This window comes from Coccinella septempunctata, chromosome 3 (assembly GCF_907165205.1).
Source record: "Coccinella septempunctata chromosome 3, icCocSept1.1, whole genome shotgun sequence".
Classification (NCBI taxonomy): Eukaryota; Metazoa; Arthropoda; class Insecta; order Coleoptera; family Coccinellidae; genus Coccinella; species Coccinella septempunctata.
The window spans coordinates 2,317,133-2,335,658 of NC_058191.1; the positions used below are offsets into that span (position 1 = coordinate 2,317,133).

Here is an 18,526-nt window from a genome sequence, read left to right on the forward strand (position 1 = left end):
ATTCTACATGGCCTAGGGCGGCCAAGACTGCAAATCCCACACTGACTGTCTACCGATCTTCAGATCGACTTTAAAGATACATCGTTCCTCTTCGATAGATCCACTCAAGTAGGAACTACACAACATTAAAATTTAAATCTTGTTTGTACTATAAAAACTTAAGTCAGAAAACCTTTTTACTTCTTCCTTGACTTGCATATGCGTGCAAAAAAGATTTGACCAACAGAACGCGATTAAATTAAAACACTCCATTATATTTCTGAACATTTATTTTTCACAGTCTTAATGCTCAGAATTTTTCTAGATATATTACACATTTGTACGAAACGTAAATAATAGTATGCCTTTTAATCGGTATTTTTCAATATACCAATAATTGATAAGAATATTATTTGTGTTGAATTCATCGACATCCACATTCTGCTGCAATTAAGTCCTTATAAATTTTCATAACAACATTTCCTAACTGGTCATAAAACATAATCGGTAATGAATAAAATTTCACTGGCACACAGCATGGACTTCGAGACCTTTTTTCTATATCTTGAAATGTCGTAAGCATTTTCAAGTGATTGGAAAAAATATCGGCGTTATGCCTTGTACATTTTCCTAGACAATCATAAGCCATGAATCCTTCAGGAGCAATTATGAAGTTACTCCAATGCAATTTTCGAAAGTCCAGATAAAAGTCACTCTTTGAACAATATTTGTGATGACCACGGGATTCTTCAGAATAATTTTTCGGAACTATCTCAGTCAGGTCATCATTTTCTAAAAATAAAAAGAAAATTAAAGGAATCACCCCAATATTGCTGGGCTTTCTATGAAGTTGAAAGAGATTGAATGATATTTTTATGGGACCGTTATGTTCCTAATAATACTACCCTGGCTTATTTGAGGACACTGCTACTCACAGACACTGACATGTTAAAAAGCGCAATGTATCTGGTTATCTAGTGAGCATTACCTCTCTTTGGGCGGCTGTGGCATTACCTACTTTTTTATATCACATATCAGTGGGTAATTTTACTCAGCCAAGCAAACATGGTATAGGATTATCACATATATTTATAGTTACCTCCATCCTTAATTCTGAGAATCAAGAAGGTTCTCATTTTTTTCTCATTCTTTACATCATTGAATACGGTTGTAGAATTGACTTGATTTGCTTCAGATATAGAAATCAAGAGCCTTAGTTCTTCAGTCATATTCACCCAAGTTTCAATCGACTTCCTGGTTATTCTGAACATCTGTGAAAAAAAAATTTGAAATTCGTAAATCGATATGAGGGTATCTGCACTATTTGAGCAATGAAGCGGGCGCAAAGAGTGCCCTCTCGTACGAAGTGTAGTGGCTCTCGTGAATATCATCATGGACCGTCAGATTCATTCATACAGTGTCCGAAAATCCCAAACACCTTGATTTTTTCGTCGTAACAATTAATTATGTCAATGACGGCTCGGTAGGGTATGGAGAGTCGGCCGGGCCTACCCAAAATAATAATAATTTTATACATTAAAACTTATGTATGCTTAGATCATCAAAACTACACAACGGATTTTGATGCGGTTTTTTTCGATAAATACAGTGATTCAAGAGAAAGGTTTATATGAATAATTTGTTAATGACTTCGGATGAAATATGACGATAGTTAATGAAAAGTCGAAAGGAGTCCATTTCTGTCCGGCTGTTATGGACGACACTTTGAAAATTACGAATAGTTCGCGAGATATTGCAGGTTGAAAAGTTACATATTTTGGCAAGAAATTAATTAAAGCGTGAGTCTCACTGCGACATCCAGTCCCCACTGGATTGCACTCCAGTGCATAAAGCCGCTCATACACGTAGCGTTTGTTCATCTTGAGAACTTGGATCCCACACACCTATGGAGTTTCATCGGATGTAGTGGCACATACACCGAGGTTTACCACTTGAGGCTGGCAAAAAAGTTGAATGCCGCCAGCTACCCAGTAAAACCAACATCTGATGACGTTTTTAAAGAGAATGCCGACAAGCTTAATCATTATAAAAAACTCTTGGGAGTAAGGGAACGCAGGGAGTGACATGCCGACTGGAAACCTTATAAGTTTTTTTAATTATAATTCGTTACTATTGAATTTATATATAATTATCGCGAATCGGCAAGTATGGGGACCGTGCATGGGGTCTGCGAGGGCCTCCGCTACGCTTCTGCTTTTAGTTCTAGTATATAAGAATTTTCACACCGCTTACCTGCCAACCACTTTGAGCTTTAGATACATATATGACATTCAATAGTTTGTGTATATCTGGTGTTTTTCCTGCTATTGTATCATTGTGCTCGTTTCCCACTTCGTATAGCCTTAGAACACAAGAACTCTTGAAGAAGTTTGAATCCTCCGGTACATGCCAGTAGAAATGCAGTTCAGCATTGAGAATAGTATGACCAGGATCCATTTTACCGAAATTTAAGTTCAAAAGCATCGAGTCATTCTTGTGTTTGTTGAATATCACTTTCGTTATATCTGGCAATCTTTCGCCGTTCTCGATTTTCATTGATGCTTTCTGCACTATGCTGTTGTAGAGAAATGGATAAATCTGGAACGGAAGTTCGGAAGTATTGAAATGGTTACTGTGGCTGCCACTGTAGTTCCACTCCTCATCCAAAAATGCTTCGAATTTCCGGAGCTCCTGAAGAATGAGATATATTGAAAAATTCTTAGCCTACTATAGAACCAAACAAAATTTCAATGTGGAAATATTTCATTACTCAACATATTCTACTCTTAATTGGATACATTTATTACAGCGAACCTGCAACGTCTCTAGACCTTTCAAAAAAAATGTTTCTTCTTGCTCTGCAAACCAGACCTTCACAGCTTTTATTACCTCCTCGTTGGAAGAAAATTTACGACCTTTTAAACTTTTTTTCAGTTGAGGAAAGAAATGATAGTCGGATGGAGCCAAATCTGGCGAATAAGGGGGGTGTTCTAGTAATTCAAACCTTAAATCAAGAATTTTTTGCATGGCAACATGAGATTTGTATGCAGGGGCGTTATCCCGCTGAAACAAAACACCTTCGGATAGCTTTCCGCGTCTTTTCTCTTTAATTTTTTCCCGTAGAGTGGTCAGTAATGTCGAATAGGAATCTCCGGTTATTGTTCCACCCTTATTCAAAAAAATCAATCATGATTATTCCATGGCAATCCCAAAAAATTGAAGCAAGAACTTTTCCAGCAGATTTTGGACACGAAACTTCTTAGGTGTTGGAGAACCAGAGTGTCGCCATTCCATCATTTGTTGCTTTGTTTCTGGATCGTAGAAATGTACCCAAGTCTCATCCATAGTAACAATTCGGTTTAAGCAGTCTACATCGTTTTCAAATCGAGCACAGATCGAACGCGATGCTTCTAATACCCTTGCACGCTTTGGTCAACATTCAAACATTTGGGGATCCATTTTGCAGCATTTTTTCTCATGTCCAAATTGATGAACGCGTTCGTATGAAATATTCAGTGCTTGAGATATCCGTTTTAGCCCAATTCGACGATCTGATAAAATCATGTCATGAACTGCATCGATATTTTCGGGATACTCCAATTTTTCGATTTTCACAATTTCGGTGGACATCTTCTTTCTTTCAATTTATTGCGTAGCTCTGGTTTACTTTTTTGACCCTCACACTGACACTTCTAATGAGTTATTGTTCGTTGCTATGGTAACGCAATATTTTTTTATGCATGGAACTGGTCTAGGCTAACTAGATATCAATACATCCTCGTATATGAAGTTTTTCTTGAGATTTTTACAATCAAACAAAAAAACTTTCACATTGATAAACGAATTGCGTATAGAGTTGAAAATTTTGGATGAGATGGTGATGGTTAATCGACATCCTCAGAAACACAAACGTATCTACCATTTGTTGTAAAAATTCGAATTCCAATGGTGGCTGGAAAGTAAAATGACAAATGATTGCAATTGAGTATATTCTACTAATTGCTTGCATATCAAAAATAATCACACTGTTCATATTGACGAAAATTTTCATACTATTTTAGATAAAGGCAAGTACCCCGTAACATAATCATTATAAACGAATATGATTTAGAGCGGAAAACCCTTCTCTACCTCAACACAACAACAGTTGAAGATTTGAAAGATACACTGCGTCTGGAACAGTCAATAAAAAAAAATAGCACCTGTTGTTAAAGTCTCAATATTGGAGTTATGGAGTTATAGGTGTATAGGAATGATTGACAACACTTCGCCAAGGGATTTCAAGTACCACTTAAGTCCCTAGGTAACCTATCCCTATTTACTATTTATTCACTGAGTCGATAAACGTCAACATACCCTTGTTGCTATGGGTTGAATAATGTCGTTTTTAAAGGTCAAGATGGAATACATGTTACCTATCACATGACTCACATTAATGTTTGTCCTGTTCGCTGTTTTGGATATTCTCCTTTTTGTTACCGGTGTATCAGAAGCATTTTGTGCAACTACGGGATTCACGCTCACTCTGTTGTAAATTCTGAATTGATTATTGTTGGTGTTGTATTTGAAAAAATACGTTTTACCGTCTTTCGATATATTGAACGGTACATTTTCCGAGATATTGTGCACTTTCAACCCTACAGTGGAGTTGACAGAAACGGTGTCAGTTAGAGATAGTGCCGGTACAATGACGAAAACTAAAACAATCGAAATTCGGAAAAGCATGTCGAAACATTGATGGAAATCTGCGGACTGATATTATCCATTTAGTCTTTGGTTGCATTAGAAAATTGTCCACCTACTGAGTTATGTTATAACAACAGGAAATCGTCTATTTTTGAATCTAATACATATTCCGTGGGTAAAACAATCCGTAACTGTCTCTAATGAATGTTGGCATATCTGGAACTGTATAAAACGACTTCGAGGCCAAACGCGAGTCAATTTTGTTCTAGGAAAAGCCATAAATTTAGTATTTCGACAACTATACCGGGTGGCCACCACAGACGAGTTAAAAATCGAAATTTGCTGAGAAACTATCAGGCTTAGGTGCAGAAATGAAGATAATTTCGAAATCAATTTTTACGTTCAACGAGATACAGAAATACCGGTTGTGCCTTTTGAAGTAAGAAAGTTTTTGACCATTATTTGTAGTTGATTCTTTGTTTATTTATTTATTCAGTTTCGGGATACAAACAGGAATATTCACAGAAAAGTATCCTCTGATTCCTCTGAAACATACAAAACTATTTTAATAACATCCTATGGCGTACGTAAGTGGCAACATAACATGAAAACCAAAAAAACAATTAGAATATTGATTAAATAAACTACACATTCTCGTGAATGAAATAATAGTTGGGGAAGTAAAGAGAGCTCTGAGGAAATCGAAGAACGGAAAGGCTGCCAGGGCCTGGAAACATCACTGTTGAATTAGTCAAGTACGGACCAGATATATTACTTGATATGATGGCACAACTATTCAAAATGCTTGCTAAACGATGACAGCATCCCGGAAGCCTGGAATATAGCGTATATAAGCTCCATTTTCAAAAATGGCGATAAAAGGAAATGCCAAAACTATAGGGGCAATGGGGAGGTTGTACGACAGAATATTGAAGACTGGAATCGAAATGAATGAGTACCTATAACTGATATAGAAAGAAGACGATCATGTATTGACAACACTTTTGTTCTTCAAAAAATATTAGAAAAACGAACGTCCCATAATCTGTCCACTCACATAGTGTCCGAAGATCTCAAAAAAGCCTATGATGCGGTACCTTTAAAGAGATGACTTTTCGAAACATTGACGAAGTCTGGCCTCAGTAAAACTTACGTCCGGGCCATATGGAATTTGTATAAAAAAGCAAAGAGTGTGGTGAAAATGGGAAATGTTCTATCTGAATATGTTTCCCTACAACAAAGAGCCTAAGACAAGGGTGCAGCCTCTCACCGACCTTATTTAAAATTAATATCCAAGAAGCCATCAAAGACTTGAAAAGGAAAACATACGGAATGGGGATACAAGTTCAGGATTAAAACTTAACAACTTTTCTCTTTGCCGATGACAAGGCAAGTGACGGGGACGACATAGATTACATGTTCAGAAAGCTGAAAGAAGAGTACGAAGGATTAAGGTTAAGTGTGTGAATGAAAGTAAGACGAAATATTTGAGGATAGGAGACACAAAGGAGGAAGACCCGGATTTACAAGTACATGGACTCAAAAAATGCAGAGAATTTTAATATTCGGGCAGTATCCAGTATCAAAACTTTTATTGTTGTTCCATCCTCGGAAATGATACTGCACTGCAAAAATGACAAAATCTACACGACAGTTGTAGAACCTATTCTGACTTATGGTTGTGAATGCTGGCAACTTCCAGAAAAACAGAAAAAGATCATAGATACAGTAGGGATGGACTTCTTGAGAAGATCTTGTAACATTTCCAGAATGCAACATGCTAGAAATGAAGAGATAAGAAGGAGAACTAACTGGTCGGGTTCTTACAACGGCAGAACCAGTGGAAACGAGACAGTAACTGTGGTACGGGCACGTTATGACTTATGAGGATGGACGGTATACGACGACGGTACACGATGGCTGAAGAGGGTTTGGGAGTACATACCACAGAGCAGAGGAAGTGAGGAAGACCAACAATGCAGTGGAGTGAAGGAATTAGAAAGAGTATAAGAGATAGAGCTGTTAAGGAAGATGAGTGAAATGATAGAAAGTCGGATGAATCATAAAAGTTATTCATGGTCTTGAAGAGGAAAATCCTGCAAAGGAAACCGAAAGACCAACCGGCTCAACCAATGAGAGCATCAAGGTGAGCACTGAAAACAGTTTTGAGCCGAAAATCACCCCCAAATCTCTAACCTGATTCACCTTTCTCACCTCACAACCAACAAATATTTGTACGGCTTCTAGAGAATGCCATGAATGAACATTTATATGTACATTCAGATCTAATTCATTTCGTCTACAATAATCTGAAAACGCATCAAGATCTTTCTGAACCTGTATACCGTCCCTTGTTGATTTTATCTCTTTGAACATCTTTAAATTATCTGCGTGAAGGAGGAAGTGTATAAATCTGAAACAGCTTCCTATATCGTTCAGGAATATTAAAAATAATATGGGCCCAAAATAAGATCCCTGGGGTACCCCAGATGTAACGAAAAAAGGGGATGTTTGAAAACTAATTTTGATCACTCTTGCCAGAGTTGATTATTTTTCTGTATAGGAGTAGCACCGCTTAAAGACGCTTCACGCGTATTAATCGCCATATTCACGATTCAATGGTAAGTTGCGCCCTCTATAAACATTCGTTTTCTGACATCTACACTCAGATCAATAAAAATAAAAATGTTTTTTATTGATCTGACGTATATCTGATCCACAAATTCATTCCATTGACATCGAGCTTGGGGCCTATCTATGTTTTTTATTGATCTGAGGCTTAGAACATAGATATATGGAATGGAAAATAAACATTCCAAAGACTGTGATATAGAGAGTGAGATAGTTGCTTAGTGTCGCCAATCACAATTGAGACAGTTGATTCGGACATCATTGGTGCATCAATTTTCAATACGAATAGACAGGACGCATGTGAATTTTTCAATAAAACACCACTGCCTTAGTGTCGCTCTAGAAAGAAAAATATCGAATGTGTGGACTACAAACAATTCATTCGTAACACATGGCTATTCCATGTATCTATGTTCTAAGATCTGAGGTACTCACATACTAGGTGAGAGATTTGGCCGCTAGGCAGCGTTTAGATTTTTGGGTTCGCCAATCGCAAAAATATGGCTTTGATGCATAAGCAGTGGTGGCTCGTGATCTAGTTCACTAGGGGGCTACTTTTGAAATAATAATAAAAATATGAAATTTTAAAGCCAGTTTACCGCAAAATTTGATGCAATTTATAATTCTTTTTGAAACATATTTGTTCTTATCTACTTGCTCGTTGTGCTTAATAATATTATGCCGGTAAGCTGAATCTAATTGAGCAGCGATATTAGTGGTACCCAGAAAAGCTAATTCTGTCGAACAATTTAGCTTGGCAGATAGCTCATGCTTCTTAATTTTTTCATTAAGGTGCTTCAAATCTCTAAACCCTGCTCTTGCCCGCAAGTTATCACTTCCATCCGAGTTGAATAATAAGCAAGGAAAGCAAAACAAGGCATTCACAGTATCAAAGCCACATATCCACTTGTTTTTCTCATACACTTGTATTGAGAATCGTCTTGTGTAAGAAGTTTTTGGTGTTTTATCTGCCTGGGTTAAATTTAAATCGGGAGTCGGTCTACCCAGCAGTTTAATACGAACACACGCTAGGTTGTCTACGCACTAGCGGCTAGACTGAAGCGGATAGGGGCGACTTTTATCGTAGCCCAGAGACAACCTTGTCTCTGTACTCTCTGTTGTCTCTGGTTGTAGCCCTTTTACTCGTTAAAACTTCGTATCTGACTGCTAGATTATGATTGAAATAAACAAAACTGAAGGAGTCGCATGAAAGTTATACATTATTAAATTATATAAATAACCGTGGAATGTAATATTCTCATTAAAAATCGTATGGGAAGGTAAATAACATAAAAGGATTGATTTCTTGGATAGGGGGCTGTAGCCCTATAGCCCTCACAGACCAGCCGCCACTGTGCATAAGTGTTTTCTGTGTATTTGATGTTCTGTGTTCTGCTCTGTGGTCAAAGATATCTTTGCATAAAGAAAATCGGGTGTTTTCTGTGTTTTGCCAAGGATTAACCTCTTTGCAGAGAGACTTTCTCTTTCTCTTTCCCTCTTTGGTTCTGTGGAGTTGATAGTTCCTCGTGTGGTCTTGTTTTGTTTTTGTACTCTGTAATCTGCGGGTCTTGTTGACTGTGGTGAAGTTTGAATTTTTTTTAAATATCCTTGTGTTTCTTGTTCCGTTGGACGAGTTCAGACATTCAAAATGGAAGTTTTTGAATATGATAACGTTAAAATTTATAATTTAAGTTGTGGAAAATCATTACCTGAGGTGAGTGTTCTGAATACAAAAAAGAATAGTACCATTTTTATTTGTAATTAATGAACTTTCGTTCAGGCTCTTTTTCCAAGGAGCGGGGTAATATGGTTTTCACAAGAATGAGTTTTTAAACCACGACACGTTTTTCGCTATCACAATAGCATCTTCAGGTGGGTGAAGGTAAACTTCGGCTGTTATAGCTGATAGCTAAACACGTGTCGTAGTTTAAGAACTCATTTTTGTCAAAATCATATAATGGGTTTTCAGTTTATTATACAAGATACACGTTGTTGATACAAGAATAAATGAATAAATTTCAAATTTCCAGTGGTTATCAGAAAGGAAGAGGAGAGCTCTGCTCAAGAAAGATGTGGATCTTCGCAGAAGGATTGAGCTTATACAAGATTTCGAAATGCCTGATATCAGTACATCAGTTAAAGTTACTCCAGATGGCCAATATATAATAGCAACAGGGATCTATAAACCTCGAGTTAAATGTTTTGATGTGAATAATTTATCACAAAAATTTGATAGATGTTTTGACTCTGAAGCTATAACTTTTGAGTTACTATCTGATGACTACAGTAAAGTAAGTATGATAGTAACCCATAGACTAAAGCGTGGACTGGTCTTGTAAGAGAGAAAATCGTCTGGAGAGTGAGATGGAATGCTTTTGGGCACTGTTAAAAGATTGAAGTTAATCTTTGCTTTCAGTAGTGGAGAAGAGAGGATTTCTCTTTCATGCTCACAGGCTAAAGTCGGATATTTGATAAAAAATTAACATCGAAACTCATTAAAATTCCATATCCATTAAAAAGCAAAAGCCGTTCTACAAAGGGTTGTTTTTCAGTGCAGACAGTTTATTGTAAATTAATTGTGTTTTACTCTAGTGGAATTGAATCTTTTGCCCAATGTCTATCTATCTCCCTCGGTGATTCTCTTTCTAATGCTCTGGACATGCATTTCTTCCTGAAAGTGACATGATAGCCAGTCCAGATTATTGTCATTCCTTCAGAAAATTAAGGAACCTGACTGAGTTTACCAAATAAAAATTTGTTTCTTTGTTCTAGTTGGTATTCTTACAATGTGATAGATATGTAGAATTCCATGTGGCACATGGAAGGCATTATCGATTGAGGATACCTAAATATGGAAGAGACATGAAATATTTCTTGCCTACTGGGGACCTGTTCATAGTTGGTGTTACTTCTGATATTTATAGATTGAATTTAGTAAGGGGTCAGTTTTTGACTCCTTTCGTTTCAGAAGCATCAGTGATAAATAAATGCGCAATAAATAAGGAGTATTCTCTCGTAATGTGCGGAACAAAAGAAGGAAAAGTTGAATGTTGGGATCCAAGATGTCGAAATCTGATTGGAACACTTGACGTTGCTTTAAATTGTTTGAGTAAGATGGAAAAGTAAGTGATCATTTTTTGTTGACTTTAAATATACTTGTACTCCTCTCGAAAATTATTGACATCTTAGGCGGCTGTGGAAATTTATTTTTTCTGCACGCATTTGCGTGCGGGAATGGATTAGCAGGAGTTTTTCCCGCACGCAAATATATATTATTATGTTTCGTTTTTCCAATGCAGGAGTCGCCTTCCACAGTCCTGTATTTAAAATTTAATCAAATTTTGTTGAAATTCCAGGGGTTATATTTCTTTCACCTTCTGTCAAAAAAAGTATCACCTTTGAAAACAACCTGTATAATTGGCCTATGGGTTAGTGTTCATTCTCAATACCAACCTGCATTCCGCAAATCTAAATCTGACTTTAGGGGCTATTATCAACTTAATATGTTGGCTGTTCCCATTCTAATTTTTTTCTTCACCCCCAACACATTTACCCAAAGATAAGGGTTACTTTTGAGTGATAAAATATATATTCTATGAAAAAATTAATTCTGTAGCCATTTGGAAGGATTCATGTTCAAAATTTTCAAGCCCAATGGAAGGCTTGATGCTGACGTTTCTTGAATCACATATAATTCATTATGATTGAGGTTATCAATACATATACTCCATTCACTTTTATTTTAGCACCCGGTTGGCCATGGAAATTTGACACATTTCACTCTGTATAATACGAAAATGTGGGGTTATGACGCTTGTCAAAACATTTTTGGGTTTTAAATCAACGCTTTGTTGCCAGTTCTACGTAAAAGTTTCTGTTATTACGTATTTTATCACAATGTCGAATCTCTTCGGAAAATATGTGAAGAACATAATTGAAGTTTATACAAACTGATTGAAGGCATACCAAATCCAGTTATTTGCATGGAAAATACAAGAGATCAGTATAATATCATAATATGCACTAGCTTGAGGAGAGTTAATGTTCGTTATCCTCTTTAGCTAAAGTCTGAATAGGTTACATCAGTTGTATATTTCAAAAATATTAACCCGAAGATGAAATGCCTATGATGCAGTGATTGGCAATGGGCATCTCTCGAAGGAATTAACAGATAATTACAAGAATGTTGAATTCTTCAACAAAGATCATTTTGCATCAATATAAGTAAAAGGAATTGAAGGAAGTTTCAAGTCAAGCTGAACTTCACCTTCGAACAAAAATTTCACATGAATAGACAATTAACAGGACAACTGGCGCGTATTTGTGGCTGTTCATCTTAATACATTGATATAATAATAATAATTAGGTATTTATTGGCACCTTGAGACATTTACAATGTATAGGGGAAGTCAAATGAAAAATCAATTTTCGGGAACTTATTCTACGATAACATTCATCGAAAATCCTGTAGTAAACTTTTCGCATTAATTCACCCAAAATTAAAATTCTCAAATGCCACCTTTTTTGGGTCTCCCAATAGAAGGAAATTCCTCTTCATTCACAATCTTTCTGATTGTGGAAATATCCACATTATATAAATTCTCTTACATTGAATATTTTCGCTACCGTCTGACGCATTATGGATTTTAGAATATCAGGCCATCAGGGACCTGAATACTTAATAGCACCTTCTGAAACCCTGTCTCTTTTTTTCAATAAGTTTCGGAATTTTCGTAATAAAATAATAAAAATTGATCTTAGTTGTGGCAACGGCGTTATGACATTAACAACATTTCATGAGTGCCAACCTTACTACGGTTTTGTTACAAAAACTTGAGAAAATTATTTTATGGCCAACTGACTGCTAAAATAAATGTGAATGAAGTATACTTCTTCAAGACGTTCAGCCCATATAAACCGACGACACTGCAGCGTTCATGAAAAGTAACCATATTTATTTTGAACGTTACATGAATCACATACGACTCCTAGCGAAAATCTTTATGCATCGTATGTGATGCATAAAGACATCCAACGCAGCCACCCGAGATGTCAATCCGTCTGTTCCGATATTCCTGAACAGTAATGTCATTATTTCAGAGACGATGCCTATTGGCCCAGTCGTTCGAGTTCTATTGTCCTTCGATTGCGGGCCAGTATAACCAGCAATATCGAAATAGGCCCAATAATTCTTGAATTTACTTACATGATTTCTTTTGCAGTGTAACCTCAGAGAACTTCCCATCTATAACTGCTTTAAATATGGATGGTCCCTTACACATGGGTGTTGGTACAGCAAATGGTATGGTTTTATTGTATGATATTAGGTCTTCTGAGCCCTACATGGTCAAAGACCATATGGAACGGTTGCCTATCAAAGATATTGAGTTTAACAAGAAAGAAAATATTGTATTTTCAATGAATAAGAGCATATTGAAGATGTGGGATAAAAACTCTGTAAGTTTCTCGTTTATGAATTAATTATTCAACACGCTACTATTTCAGTTGCATTTTTTTATCTTTTTAGAAAGCAATTTATAAGTTACCTTATTCATGAAATGTTACACTTTGTTACTCTATAGATAGTATGGATGTCTCTTATATTACATTTTGTTTATTTTTGTTTTAGGGAAAACCATATGCTAATATTGAAACATCATCAGAATTAAATAATTTATGTGTTGTACCAGATACTGGGCTGTTATTCATTGCCAATGAAAAGCCTAAAATTCTTACTTATTATTTACCCAGTCTTGGACCTGCACCCAAATGGGCTAGTTTTCTGGATTCACTCACTGAAGAACTAGAGGAATCGAATGTCGAGAGTATTTACGATGACTATAAGTTCGTCACTAGAAGTGAGGTCAATGCTCTGGGATTGGATCTTGATGACTTGGTCAAAAATAATTTATTGAGAGCATACATGCATGGGTAAGTCGAATTTTTTTTTTTTAGCTTTGAAAGATTCTCAATATGTTACTGTGAATGTTACAGCTTAGGATTAGTGAGCTGGTAGCTTTTTTTTAATGGTACATACAAATGCCCGTACATTCCGTAGAGCCGCTTGAAAAAAAAAAGGGAAAACCTGTCAAATATCGGAATATGCCTGTAGAATCATGACTATGACCTTTATGCATTCATGTATTTTGTTTCCTCAAAAAAAAATCCGATAAAAATCCGTTCGGATAGAAAAAACCCTAAACGATTCGGAAACGGCACGTCACTGGTCATCTTGAATCGTGAATGCCCAGTCAGAGGTTATGCTCATGTCTGCCGTTTTCGAACTATCTTCTAACTTTCTTCACATCCTTTCGAAAGCATGATCACAGCAGTTTCCTCGTCTTCTCCACAGAATCTACACTCGTCAGATTCTGATAACCCCATTTTCATCACTCGCTTTCTTGAGCCTGTTTTCTCCTCCAATTCTCTTCGGTAAGACTATTCCACTCGTAGAGGTAGCCAAATATCTAGGTATTACCCTGGATAGGGAGCTTCACTGGAACTCCCATGTGGAGAGAATCATCCACAAAGCCAGACACTCCCTATGGGCCTGTCAAGGAAGCAGCTCCGCTGGCTGTATCGCCTGGTGGTCCTGCACACAACGTATCAAATCCTTTCGAAACTCTAGAGGACGGCATGCCTCATGATTTCGGGGGCATTCCGTTCTACTCCAACTGCGTCCATGGAGATGCTATTAGACCTCCCTCCCCTTCACATTTTTGTTCAGGGAGAGGCAAGACTAGCAACCCACAGGCTCCACCACCTTACCGTAAATGAGCCTGACAAACTCATTTTCGTGCTCAATCGTCTTGTACTTAAATTGGAGGCAGACGACGTGATGGGCATGAGAACTGATCAGATAATCACAAGAACGGCATGGACGGAACCTTCAGTTCTCTAATTCCAACCGGAGACGAATGGCTCCGTCACAAGGAATTCTATCTACAGGGACCTTGCTGGTTTACTGATGGCTCCAGAACCAGTCGGGGATCTGGAGTCGGCGACAGCATTTCAGCCAGAAATCTTCGCCATTGATCTTTGCGCCAACCATTTGCTTAACATGGGTTGGGCGGGTAGGTCAATAAAAATCTCTCGCAGCAGACAAATGCAACTCGGCACAGGTATTTGAAAGCAGATTTAAACTCTCCGAATTGGGAAGTTTAAACAGGCTGCAGCTGATTTGGGTACATGGACACTGTGGCCTCGGAGGCAACGAAGTATCGGATGCTCTAGCCAGAGAAGGCGCAACTTCAGCGCCTGGTCCGGAACCAACTATAGGAATTTCTAAGGCCCGTTTGCACCAATACCCCTTAAAACGAGTACTTAACTAAGTGTCGTTTAAAGTTAATGGACGCTTAATTTTATTCTGAGTTGCACGACTATGGCTTAACAAAATCTTGAGTAAGGGGCCCTTAAGTTTTTATATCTAGTGATATTTCTGTTTTCCAATTTGGTGCAACTTCATCCTAGTCCAATAAAGCTATTTCATTGGTTGGCCGGTTGCTGATGATCGTTGTTATTTCATTAACCTAACTTTATTGTCCTGTCAGTCAAGGATATTATTATCAAAGAGTAACAACTTTTCGTTGTTGAATTAGCATTAATATTAATAATCATAATGATTGTCAAATAAGGGGTACCTAAGTTTATATAAGTACAACACTTTCTTTGTATGGTCTCGTGTGAATTTGTTTTACTAATGTTGAAGAGGAACGTGAATAAAATGTCCTTATTGCCCTTGTTAGTACGAATACGGTAAATGATTGCCAAGCAAGTGGTGCTAATTTACAAAGGGCACTCAACTTCTCAACAGAAGAAGAGAGTTTGTTACTAACTATAGTATGATTAGTGACACCAAATTGAAAATTGAAAGAAACTGATGGCATTACAATAAAGGCAAAAGAAAAGGCTTGGTATTCAATAATGAATTCATTCAATTTCCAAAATCCATCAAAAATGGGAAGTTCTGCAGCCAGTTCAACAAATTTTGTTAGGTTAGAATCCCGCCCATACCTAAGTAGTCATTACAAGAGCGCTTAAATCTAAGGCTAGCTTTAACCATTTAAATGTCACTTAACAGTTGGTGCAAGGTAATTTAAGTTAAGGGTTCATTTTAAGGGACACTTAGCACTAAGTGCGTTTGGTGCAAACGGGTCTAATTCCCTAATCAGGGAAGGGAACAACAGCTGGATAAGGCATAAGGTCCTGGAGTACTGGCGCAACCGTCCTGGATTGCGTCACTCGCACAGGACTTTTTCAGTGCCTCACAGCCCATGCACCAGTCGTTGGCTAGGATTTTCTAGAACCAATCTGAGATCTATCATGGCGGTTTCCACAGGACGTTGTAGACTCAGAGTCCATCTTAAAAAACTTAGCATCGTCAACGACCCGCTCTGCAGACTCTGCTTAGAGGAGGACGAAACGATTGAGCACATCCTCTGTGACTGCCTGGCGGCAGACGGGTCAGACTTGGAGTATTTGGTTCTCCGAAGATGGTCCTAGAGAAACTCAAGAACTTCATCTCCTTTTTGAGTAGGATGGGACTGGAGGGAGAGATCTAGCTCTGCGAGCTTGCCTGTGTGCTTCAACAAACCGCTTGGTCCCAGTGGCAGGTTTGGTTTATCCGTCCAACACACCCAGCAATCAGTATTTACTCATGAATTCATGCACCGTGAATCTCTGCCACTTTCTTGCCAAAATTCTCCAGAGAATTTTCGGCTGTTACAAACGAGCTTCAGGCGACAATGTCGTGTGAGGAGGCGTAACTTCTTTCTTAGATCCGAATACTTCATGGATCTTGCAGTCTTGGAATGATCCATTCTTGGAAGATTCCACCAGAGTGTTTCTCTTTTGGTTTCTTCCTTCATCAGGAACTCTTTCCTATACCACAGAAAGGCTCTGGGCCAGTAAGTGGCGTTTGTGCTCCTTTTCTGGCGAGTGTGTAGTCTTCCTCATTTCCTTTGGTTCTAGAGTTTTCACTGTAGAATACAACTGTAAAATGCTTAGGACGTCCTCTGAATTTCCAACATATCTATCGGACAAATATTTTCATGTTCATTTGACCGCCTCTGATGGTTTCGTCACACTACCCATATTTTTAACTAGTATCGAAAAAAATAGTAAAAACTCGTTGCAACAAAATCAAAGACAATCATCGTATGAATTCAAAACTTAATTTTTTTTTTCAGATACTTTATGGACGCCCGATTTTACAATAAAGTAAAATCGGCAGCTCAACCGTTTGCCTTCAAGGAGTATAGGCAAAACAGAATAAAAAAAACGATTGAAAGGTCAAGAAGGGCCAAAATCTTGCCAAATCTGCCAAATCTTCCAAGGGTTAATAAGAAATTGGCTCTGGAACTTATGAAAACAAAGTCGAATGTATTGAACGACGACCGCTTCAGGAACTTGTTCTTGAATCAAGAATTTGAAATTGACGAAAATTCGGAAGAATATAGATTAATCAATAATGTGGCAAAAGGGAAATAAAATTTAACAAAAAAGAAACACTACAATTCTCATAACTTTTTGTCTTTTAAGTTACAGATCTGAAACTTTTTAGGCACATTTATACATAGAATCTACTGACGAGCTCAAAATATTTCTTCATTAGGCGAACTTTTATTGAATTTGTTATTTTTGAATTGAAAAAAAAAATTTGTCAATAGATTCTACCTATAAAAGTGCCTAAGAAGGTTCAAGTTTCAGATCTGTAGAAGGCTTCGGTTTTCATCATTCTTTGTTTCGCTGAAAAAGTACTCGGAAATGTAGCTCTTATAGTGCTCGATATCCCCCCAGTAGACAACGAATTTTGCCCACCCTGTACAAGATCTTCGTTAACTAAGGCTCGGACAGAAAATTCGAACTAATACACTGCGCGAAAAAATTAACGCACATTCTAAAAATCTCAATTTTAATGAAAGTTAACTCTACATTGACTTTATTTTTTATGTTCTCTCGCGAAGGTTTTGAACGAAACAAGACACATTAAATGGAAGAAAAATTCAGTATTTCACCGAATCTTATGTGAAAGAAGAGAAATGAACAATTTTCAAAATACTGATAAGTGATTTAATATTTGGTATTTCCACCCCTTGCGTTAATTACAGCTCGGCAAAAACGGTTCATACTCAAAATTTCAGTGATCTTAAAATGTTTTGATCTAATCCTTCCCAGATTTCTCCGAGTTGGATTCCTAAGTCATTAAGAGTAGCTGGATGATTTTCTGAACTTCTCAGCCTTCTATTGAGGTTGTCCCAAACCTGCTCAATCAGATTGAGATCTGGACTTCTTGCTGGCCATTCCATTCGAGAGACTTCAACCTCTTCAAGGTACTCCTGAACGATGCGCGCACGATGGGATCTGGCATTATCGTCCATAAAAATGAAATGTTCACCAATGTTTGGGGCAAATGGCACTACATGCTCTTCAAGAATGTTCCTTATATACTTATCAGCATTCATAGCTCCATTATCAACGACCACTAGGTCTGTGCGAGCAGTCAAAGATATTCCACCCCATACCATAATCGATCCTCCCCCGAAACCAGTAGTATTCAGGACATTGCACTGAGCATATCTTTCATGTGGACGTCTGTATACAAGGGAACGTCGATCACAATTGTAGAGGCAGAATCTAGACTCATCTGTGAAAAGAACTCTTTCCCAATCGGCCTCTTCCCAATCGATATGCTCTCTCGCAAAATCCAAACGCGCCCTTCGATGGGCTGGGGTAAGAGTTGGGCCTCTTGTCGCGACACGAGGCCTTAAATCATATTCGCTGAGGCGATTTCTTATTGTCTGAGTGCTAATTTGCACCTCATGAGTTTGCTCAAGCTGAATTTGAAAGAGGCGAGCGGTTATTTCGGACATTAATACCTGTCTCCCTGAATCGCTGCAACATTCTGGACACACTTGTATGGGAAACTCCAAACCTTTCTGCAATTCTTGTGTATGTCCACCCTTCTTCTCGCAAAACTACCGCTTGGGTACATTCCTCTTGGGTCAAATTGCGTGTTTCGCGTTGCATAGCGATCGAGTGTAGAACATCAAACGAAAGAAAAACTATTGATCGCTAGAATAGATCGAGAACAACTGATTTTAGAATGTAGCCAATACATTCAAAATCTGATAATATCATCTTTTTTTATTCCTGCTGGGAAAAAACATCTGTATTGAAGAAAACCGTTGAAAGTGGATAACGTATGCATGCATAATTCTGATAAAAATAA

The 18,526-nt window shown here is 37.6% G+C and overlaps 2 protein-coding genes across 2 annotated transcripts; one reads left to right on the forward strand and one right to left on the reverse strand.

Moving 5' to 3' along the window:
* Window positions 1–251: 251 nt before the first annotated feature.
* LOC123310185 (bone morphogenetic protein 4-like) lies at window positions 252–4,719 on the reverse strand. Its single transcript, XM_044893603.1, has 4 exons — window positions 4,411–4,719; window positions 2,233–2,670; window positions 1,079–1,250; window positions 252–771 (listed from the first exon to the last, which is right to left on the reverse strand). Exons 1-4 carry the CDS (start codon window positions 4,702–4,704, stop codon window positions 404–406), a joined length of 1,272 nt encoding a protein of 423 aa, XP_044749538.1. The 5' UTR covers window positions 4,705–4,719; the 3' UTR covers window positions 252–403.
* Window positions 4,720–8,775: 4,056 nt separating this feature from the next.
* LOC123310184 (nucleolar protein 10-like) lies at window positions 8,776–16,803 on the forward strand. Its single transcript, XM_044893602.1, has 6 exons — window positions 8,776–9,010; window positions 9,327–9,587; window positions 10,069–10,418; window positions 12,519–12,753; window positions 12,926–13,227; window positions 16,485–16,803. Exons 1-6 carry the CDS (start codon window positions 8,945–8,947, stop codon window positions 16,783–16,785), a joined length of 1,515 nt encoding a protein of 504 aa, XP_044749537.1. The 5' UTR covers window positions 8,776–8,944; the 3' UTR covers window positions 16,786–16,803.
* Window positions 16,804–18,526: the final 1,723 nt, after the last annotated feature.